This window comes from Galeopterus variegatus, unplaced genomic scaffold (assembly GCF_000696425.1).
Source record: "Galeopterus variegatus unplaced genomic scaffold, G_variegatus-3.0.2 Scaffold7849, whole genome shotgun sequence".
NCBI lineage: Eukaryota > Metazoa > Chordata > Mammalia > Dermoptera > Cynocephalidae > Galeopterus > Galeopterus variegatus.
The window spans coordinates 1-9,863 of NW_007733960.1; the positions used below are offsets into that span (position 1 = coordinate 1).

The 9,863-nt window shown below is 37.3% G+C and overlaps 1 protein-coding gene across 1 annotated transcript in view; it reads right to left on the bottom strand.

Annotated features, from left to right (window-relative positions):
• Nucleotides 1-6,510: 6,510 nt before the first annotated feature.
• The window catches only part of LOC103607922 (SAM and SH3 domain-containing protein 1-like), a 90,922-nt gene continuing 87,569 nt past the window's right edge, over nt 6,511-9,863 (bottom strand). Inside the window, exon 7 of the mRNA XM_008592379.1 lies at nt 6,511-6,854. Coding sequence (XP_008590601.1) covers nt 6,708-6,854 — 147 coding nt within the window. The 3' untranslated portion in view covers nt 6,511-6,707. The remainder of the gene's footprint in view (nt 6,855-9,863) is intronic.

The window sequence follows — 9,863 nt, forward strand, 5'->3', positions numbered from 1 at the left end:
GAAACTTCTAATAAAGTTTAACATACAGATATTATATAAAAGTTCCCTCTAGTAAAAGAAACATATTCAGAGTAAACACATCAAAAATAGCCAATTTTTTAAACATTGGTTGCAATCTAGACTACCAGGCTCCAAAAGGAGCAGGATTTACAGGTAGAAGGTGCAGCCACTGGCTGAGCACGGTGCGGCCAGTCTCAAAAAGGACAAAAAAAAAAAAGAAGGTGCAGCCACTCTTCTCCAAAAGGAGTCAAAACACAGAATGTTCAGGGCCAGCCCTTGGCTCACTTGGGAAAGCGTGGTGCTGACCACAACAAGTCAAGGGTTAAGATCCCCTGACCGGTCATCTTTTAAAAAAAATAATAAAACAACACAGAATGTTCTGGGCACCCATGAGCATATGCACTGCTCTCCTACCACATTCTCTATAAAGCAATTAAATTTAAATCTTTAGCCTTTTCTTTTGCCATAAAAGAAATTAAGCCACTCACCACAAGAACCACTAAAAAGTCACTTTGTGGGATGCTCTGGCTTTTGGCACATATCAGAATTGTTAATGATCTTTTAGGAAGTTCTAGTTTAGACTAAGGCTGTGGCAACCTCTCCTTCCAAAACACCAAATCTGAATCCTCCTGCTTGAAGACCACGTCTGCTATTGAGGCAGGTGAAATGACTTTGGAAAACCTAAGTAAAATCTGGCTGCTGAAGATAAATAAGTTTCTGGTTTATAATTTTAGAAAGCCCCAAAAGCTTTAACAGATGCCAACCAGAACACCTCATAATATGGAGATATTTTAGTCGAGGCCTTGAAAGTCCTCAATCAAGGAAACACTTAAAATAGCTTTTCGTAAAAAGTGAAGGAAATGACCATGTGGCATTCTGTCTCTGTGGCCCAGAGTTTTGGACACAGTTCGATCACATGGCTCTCCTGTACCTCAGACCAGGTCAGTGGTAAAGATACATTTATATTTGGAATGAAAAGCTCTGAAGGGAGGCACACACGACATAAGGTATTATAATACAGCAGGTATAACATTATAACATTCTTCATGCAAATATCTCTCAACTCTAAATCTCCCCAAATGTAAAAGTGATCAATTATAGAATAATGACTTGCTTTATAAAATAACTCACTTCACAAAAACATTTCACTGCAGTTGTTTCATCCTAGTAAGAAGCTCCATCTGCAGAAACACAATTCTAATTTTTCTGGAACACACTTTGTATGAACTGAAGCAATAAAAGGGACCAAAATAATGTTGCAATGGCCTCTACAAGCTCTTGTGCTGTCACTGTTGTTGCTTGAATTTTTTTTTACACATTGTATGTTTTGAAAATTATTTAGATAACACCATAGTCAAATAATTAGAGTTTGACATTTTGGGGAATGATCTTTCATTGCAAGCATTTTCATTGATATTCAAGCACCAGGTACAGATCATCAACTGTTACTCATTAGCTTTGCAAAAACATAAAACCTATGACTTACTCAAACTTATACCTTGAGTAAAAAAACTACAAAACTCAGTGAGGCAGAGAATAACACTTCTTTAAAGATTTTCTTAACCAGAAGGTAGACTGAACCTCAAGGCATAAAGTTGACAGCATAAAATGAGAACTCGTACCACCTTTCGCCTGGCAAGAGGCAAAAGAAAAACTAAATTTACCAAAATAAATTAAATAAAATATATTAAAATAAATGTTCAGATATTTAACAAAAAATCAAGTTAAGTTCTCCACCAAAAATTCTTTTGAAAAATTTTAACACTCCCAACCTAAGTTTATTATTAATGAAAAACAGCACAGAACAGATTCTTCTCTGGCAAAGAGAAGACTATTTTTCACTTCCCCTGGTAACTATCTTTAGCACTTTACTCTCTTGGAAACTAGGAATGTGCACATGGATTTATTGTGAGGCAACACACAATTATCTAATGTCAGTTATGGGGGTGGGGAAGCCTATGAAATCAATGCAAATGAAATCCTAAGGCATGACAGGCATCAATATAAGCATTGAGGTCTGGTGACAAAGGCCTTATGATCCCTGAAACTTTCATGGCCTGGGCATTCCTGACTAGAGCCAGTGGGCTATTTACATCTCAGTGTAGAAAGGAATGGAAAGAAACTGAAAAGCCCTGACCCTCACACAAAAGATAATCAAAGTGCCTATCCCATGGTGGCTGAAGTAGGACACATCGGGAATTATCTAAAATTAATTGCTCTGCTATGGAGGCAGATCTGAAATAATGAGAAGAAATATCTTGGATGGAGTTTCTGGCCTAGTCTCCATAACAACATAAAACAGGCTAAACTCAGGGTAAGAGGGTCAAGAGTCATATACAGTAGGATTACAAGCAGGTTCAAGCAAACTCTAGTCACAATGGTGACCGGTGGTAGTTCTGAACAGCACGACTAGAAGTAGACACGGGTGACTGCAGAAAGTCAACTGGCAAAATACACGGGGTAACTATTTCTGCTTCAGAAAACTCTCCCCGTTTGCTGAATAACCTACACCTCTCAGCAAAAAGTGAAGTCACTCTTTAGAGCTTCTGGAAGATTGTGCCCTAGAGGAGGAAGGCTATTTTATTTCCGGCCCTTGGTCTGACTGGAACAAGCTGAATTTATTTTTGAGCCATCTGTGAAGACACAGCTTGGTAAGAAGTTAATAACGTAAATGTGTATGTGGAATCTTGAATCTGTGTGCACGTGTGGGTGTGACTTTAACCTCTGCATTTTCTCCTTGACTTTCCTGTCTTTCTCCTTCACTTTTGTACCCCAAACACCTGGCACTGTGCCTGCTACATAAATGTCTCCCAGATGAACAAAGACAGAAATGCTCAAGAAAATAAAATGCCCAACCTTAAGAAAGAACCCATTTCATTCTGATGATGTATATCCAGGTAATACTTCCAACTGGCCCTTTGAAAGGGGTCCAACAAGGCAATACTTAATAATGGTTTCTTAGCAGCTTGTTCAAAATGCCCAACAGTACTCAACTTACATGGACTTTTTCCTAAATGAGACAAGCCTCTCTCCTTGAAGTCTAAGTGCCTGAGGTTTTACTGCAGTTCTGTTTCTCTGAAAAGACGAAGTCCTCTAATTTCTCCCTTGACTGAGACATATTAATCCGGACAGTACACAGTGGGTCTGATACTAAAGGACTCAATATGGACAACAAGGGCTTTGGTTTCTCCCCTGAGCTGGGTTTGAATCACATCAGTCTTGAGTTACTGTAATTATTCTTCACGATCCTTTAGGCTCATGATTTACATTTATATTATGTTAGTCTTTAGGACCTGGGAATAAGAGACCCAAAAAGGCACACTGAAAACCATGGACACGATTCTTCTGATTACCTCATAGTCCCAGGACACACTGCTGGCTAGCCTATGACACATTTATTATTACAAATGGTAACATCTCAGTCTCTTTCACACAAAAGTAAACCAGGCAGGGCTTTCAAATTTATAATCCTTTGTTTTTTTAGCTACAACGGAAATCTGGTTCTTGTTTCAGGAAATCAGGGACAAGAAGGTAGTGGGAGGACTGTATTTACTTCCAATAAGCCACCATTTGTTGCTTAGATGCAAAGAAAGGTAAAGACTGAATCTGTAGTAGCAAGACATAAAACACACTCTTAAAGCAGCCAGGAAAGATGAACATTTGAATATAATTTTGTTCTTTAAACATTTCTGTATGAGTTGGACATTGGACCAGGCACTCACTGGAGAGGAAAGGAACAGAGCATGACTTCCTTGCTCAAGGAGCTCACCATTTCCAGGGAGGATGGAATATGCACAATTAATTCCAATATTCTAGGACAACTGTTTAGGCTTGATGTATAAAGCTAGCTTAACAAAATCACAGAACAAGCAGCAATAAATAAGCTTGAGGAAGTTAAGGAAAGTTTTACAAAGAAAGTGATGGTTGGGCTTCACCTGGAAAGATGCATAGATTTTCACCAGGAAAAATTTGGAAGGAGATAGTTTAGATAGAAGAAACTGCAAGAGTTAAAGCACAGAAGTATAAAAAGTACAAGGTTTGTTCAGTAATGCATGCAGGGTTCTATGTGGCTGGAGTAGAGGGTATTGATATGGGGATGAAAGATGAGATTGGAGAAACTGATTAAAACCAGATCACATAGGACCTTGTGTATGCCAAGAAGTTTGGGATTTATCTTACAGAAATGGGAGATGATCAGCCTTTCTAAAACATATGATTTCAAGAAAAAAGGTATGTTTTATAAAGATGACTGGATGTATAGAGCATGGACAAGAGGCTGGAGACAGGAAGGTAGAGTTGCTTACAAATTTTAAGGAAGAAATAACCTTACAAACAAAACAAAACAACTACATAATACATGAAAAAGAATAACTTCCTCCATTCCTGCTCTACAGTTTGATAATGGCATCATGAAATGTCTCTTTGAAATTCTGGAGTTTTAATTCCTACAGTCCCAATGGAACTCCTAATTTAAGAAGCACTGTTTTGTTCATATTAAAGTAGAATGAATAATAAAAGGTATCCAAATTGTAAAGGAAGAAGTAAAATATCTTTTCTTTTGCAGCTGACATGATTTTATATATAGAAAACCCTAAGATTACACACACACAACTGTTAGAGCTAATAAACAAATTCAGCAAAGTCACAGGATGCCAAATCAACACATGAAAATTAATTAGATTTTTATACACTAACAATGAACATTCTGAAAAAGAAATTAAAACAATTCCACTTACAATAGCATCAATAATAAAATTCTTAGGAATAAGCTTGATCAAGGAGCAAGACATATGCTGAAACCTGCAAAACATTACTAAAAGAAATTAAAGAAGACATAAATAAATGAAAAGATATTCCACATTCATGGATTGGAAGACTTCATATTGTTAAAATGACAATACTGTCCAAATCAATATACAAATTCAATGCAATCCCTATCAAAATCCCAATGGCATTCTTTTTTTTGGCAGAAATAGACAAAACCATGCTAAAATTCATATAGAATCTCAAGGGACCTCAAATAGCAAAACAATCTTGAAAAAAAAAAAACAAAATCGGAGGCCTCATTCTTCCCAACTTCAAAACTTACTACAAAGTTCCAGTAATCAAAACAGTATGGTACTAGCAAAGGACAGACATATAGACCAATGGAATGAAATAGAGAACCCAGAAATAAACCCTCATATACACAGTTGGCTAATTTTCAAAAATGGTGCCAACTATTCATTGAGGAAAGAACAGTGTTTTCAACAAATGGTTCCAGGAAAAATGAATATCCACATGCAAAAATATAGTTGGACCCATATATTACATCATATACAAACATTAACTCAAAGTGGGTCAAAGACCTAAACTTAAGACCTAAAACTACAAAACCCTTAGAAGAAAACATACGGCAACATCTTCATGATACTGGATTTGGCAATGATTTCTTGGATATGACATCCCAAGCACAGGCAACAACAAAAACAAAACAGATTAACTTAATTTCAAAATTAAAAACTTTTGTGCATTGACAACACTATCAAAAGAATGAAAAGGCAACCCACAGAACGGGAGAAAATATTTATACATTGTTTATCTGATAAGGGATTAATATCTAGAATATATAAAGATCTCCTACAACCCTACAATAACAAAACAAAACACAATTCAAGAATGGGCAAAGGACCTGACATTTATCCAAAGAAGACACATGAATGGCAAATAAGCATTTAAAAAGATGCTTAACGTCATTATCAGTAGGGAAATGCAAACCCACAATGAGATACCATTTCATACCCATTAGGATGTCTATTATCAAAAAAAGGGAAAATAGCAAGTGTTGGTGAGGAAGTAGAGAATTTGGAACTTTTTTGCAGCTACTATGGAAAACAGCACAGCGGTTCCTCAGAAGGTTAAACAAAGAATTATCATATGATCTAGACATTCTAACCCTAGATGCGTCCCCAAAAGAACTGAAAGCAGGGACTCAGAGATACTTGTACACTAATGTTCAGAGCAGCATTGCTCACAATAGCCAAAACGTAGAAACAACCCAAGTGTCCACCAACAGATGAATGGATAAACAAAATGTGGTATACAGATAAAATGGAATATTACTATCCTTAAAAAGGAATTGAGTTCTGATACATGCTGCAATGTGGGTAAACTTTGAAAACATTATGTGGGTGAAATAAACCAGTCACAGAAGGACAAATATTGTATGATTCCACATATATGGGGTACTTAGGGTAGGCAAATTCATAGAGACAGAAAGTAGAATGGTGGTTGCCAGGGGTTGGAGAGAGGAAAGAATAGGGAGCTGTTGTTTAATAGGTATAAAATTTTCAGGGGGATGATGAGAAACTTCCGGAAGTGGATTATGGTGCTGGTTGCACAGCAATGTGAATGTATTTAATGATATTAAACTGAACGCATAAAAATGGCTAGTATGTAAATTTTATATTACATACAAGGACACTTCAAAAGCTTGGAGAAAAATAGAATTAAAAAATATTACAAATCCTTTCATGAACTTTCTGACATATTCTCGTACACTCTACTACAATTAAAACAAAAACCCCAGCATGAATAGCACTATTCTGACTGTAGCTGAGTCTCTATCAGGTAGAGAAAACTGAGTAACCTGTAAGAAGAGATACCGCTTTGCAGAGCCAGGTGGGAGTTGTGAAAACAAATTCAAAAGAAATTGTGTGGGCTGTCCCTTAGTAGTAGAGGTGGTGCAGATCCTCAAGAAATGGCAAACTTACATTGCAGTTCGAGGAGCCATCAAACGTCGGGTAGGAACCGTCTGGCCAGTCAGCAGGGTCCAAGGTAGCTGACTGCCGGTTCTGCGCCTCGTACTCTTTGAGCTGCAGCAAGAAGAAACAGAAGATTGAGATGGAAATAATGGCCAAGCACGGTCAACCAAGCAGCAGAGATCACTTTGGGCACCTTCTTCATGCCAGTGTGGGTGACTAAGTTTTCCAGAAGCAAGAAGATAAATACTCTACCCTGGAATTTTCATCTAAATCAAACAGAAAGACACAACAACTCTTTGTATCCAGCATCCCAAAAAGAACCTTGATTTTCCCCCTCCAACATCCTCTAACATCCAAACTCATCTTTCCGCAGTTTAGTGATAGTGTGAAAACAGAAATCATTTAAGGTTTGGCCTCTGAATTACCTTCCCATGTATATAAAGTCAAAAACATACACTCCTTCTGTAGAAAGAGACAATGGCATAGACTACAGATAAATTAGTAGAACAGGTGGAAGTGCGAAACTGATTTTAAAAAATCACTTGCTTTCTTCTTCAAGACTGCTTCAAGTTGCTAGTTCAATGTTATCACCTACGAATGTTTTGGGGTTTATTGGGGACCACTGAGAATGGGGAGGAAAATAACAAGACAACCGGGAAGTTTAGGTTTAGAAACTAGTAAATTTCTGGTTTTTGAAAAACAGAGAAAGTGAAATTCTATATGGAACTGAGCAAATTTAATTTAGCAAAATCAGATGAATGATCTGTCAGAGTGTGCCAAATTCCAGGTGTGTTTCTAAAAATTTCTAAAACATAGAAATTGAACTCTGCTGCGTAATACAAGTAAGTTGTCAATGCATTAAAATCCTATTATAAAGCAGTTTTTAGATATGAAAAACTGTTTAAGACATTGATTCAAACATGTTCCATGAACCAAGCGACTTAAAAACAGAAATGGTCTGAACGCATGTGATGGTGTCTGGACAGTCCTCAGCCACTAGAGTGTGTGTGGCAAAGCCACCACCCTGACAATTACCCCTCCAGGACAAAGCAACTGTCCCAAGAGTTATTTCTACCTACGAAATTCTTTTCTGAATGTATATGTGGGAGGAGGTAAGCAGTATTGATTATCAGGTAAGAGCGTGGACACAGAGCCAAATTCTAGCTGAGAGCCCCAGGGAAAAATCACTTAACCCCTCCACGTTTGAGTTCCTCCACCTGGAAAACAGGGACGATGATAAATCTATCTCACTGGGTTGTTACCAGAATTAAGGAAGATGAGGCAGCAAAGCTCTTAGTACACTGTACCCACATAATAGAGGTATTATTACACATTGTTATCACCCTTGTGGTTTCAGACAAAGCTCAGAGTTCACATTAACCCCGCATGGCCACACTTTTTGCTATTTGGAGACATGTTCAAACTTTTTGCTATTAAGTGCACTAATCATTTTAATCTTTCTAGTACATTAAGAACACATATTGTGTTCTAATCTTTGTATCTATACCGTATGTACTGAAATTCTCCTTTCTTCTGGGTATTTTTATTTCTGAAATGCTACATTCTCCCTGTATGATCAGGAATAGCTGCCAGATGGAAAATGACTTATCAGTTTTTCTCCAGGTTGTAACTCCATTTTTATACTCAACCTCATCCCCAACTACTAGGAGCCACTAAATAAGCTTCATCTTCAATGAAAAAATATACAAATTCCTAACTAGTCAATCATAAATAGACTTAATTTTTTTCCTGCCATATGTCCATCTCCATCATTGACTTTGGGGCCTAAAAGTACATGTGCTTCTTCTGATACAGATTTTAATTCTGTGCCCTATCCAAACTTAACTGTTTTTTAAATTATACTAATTACAAAAATGCTGTGTTTTAAAGTTATAAAACAAGATCTCTAAAAAATTTTTAATGTACATTGTACAGGGAAAAAACAACTTGGTTATTACTTATGCAATTACATTTTTATATTCTACTTTGCTTCACTTTTTATTTAATTATAATTTTATGAAGGAATGGCAATTTATGATTTCCATTTGAGAATTTACACATTTTAAAGCAAATCTGTAATGTTTTACATTAATTCCAGAAGTTATAAAATAATGACATTTAAACGTGTGTGTGTGTCTGTCTGTCTGTCTGTCTGACCTAAGTGGAAATACCCCCCTCATCTGCTACTTTGCTAGTCTCATTGTTTTCTCACAGGTGAAGTTCATGACATGATTCTTAGAGGGATGGTCATCTTTAGCAGATTAATGTTTATTCTCTCTTAGAAACCTTTAGGGAGAGATTTTGTAATGTTTTGATGTCTACTAGTACTCATTGTAAAGAACTATACCAAATCTAAATCCCTTACAGCTGCAAATTTAATTTACTTCCTTCTAATGTGTCCCCAGTAGAGATTTTTAAAAAACAAACAAATAAAATACTCTTGAGTACATCCTGAATATGTACAGTTTAATAACCCTTCAGACACTTGAGGATAGTGATTAGGTCCTTTTCTTCTTCTCTGAAATAAATCCTTTCCAACTTCTTCCCATGGGACCAATTTTTAGAAACCTCCTTTGAACTCTATGAGACACTTTCTGTGCCCAAGTCTCTGTGATTGATACACAGTAGCTACTACAAGGAAATGATTCCATGACACATATAGGTCCGCAGTTCATAATTTTGTCCTCTGGTATAGCAGATGCCCAGATCACCTATCCCTTGGCTATTTATAGGTATGGATTCACATCTGCACCCTGCTCTGGAGAACACAACAGATGGGAGCTGTCTCCCCAGACACACCTAGAAGACAGCTCCCCTCTCCCCAGTCAGCATTCAGACACATTTCCCTGGCAGGACGAACCCTACAATGCACTTCACCTTCCAGACCCACCCCCCCACTCCCTGTGGGATCAGGCTGAGCCTAGACTTCTACAGACACCATATGTCTGTCCAGTTTCTTCCTCTGCCCTCCTGTTTCCCTCTCACACTTAGAGATTTCTCTTGAAAGCCTCCATTCAATAAGCCACTTGCACAATTCCCATCTCAGGCTCTACTTTGAGGAAACCTTACAGAAGACACCTAGCATTAATTGAAGTTCACAGTGCTAAAACATCAGCAACA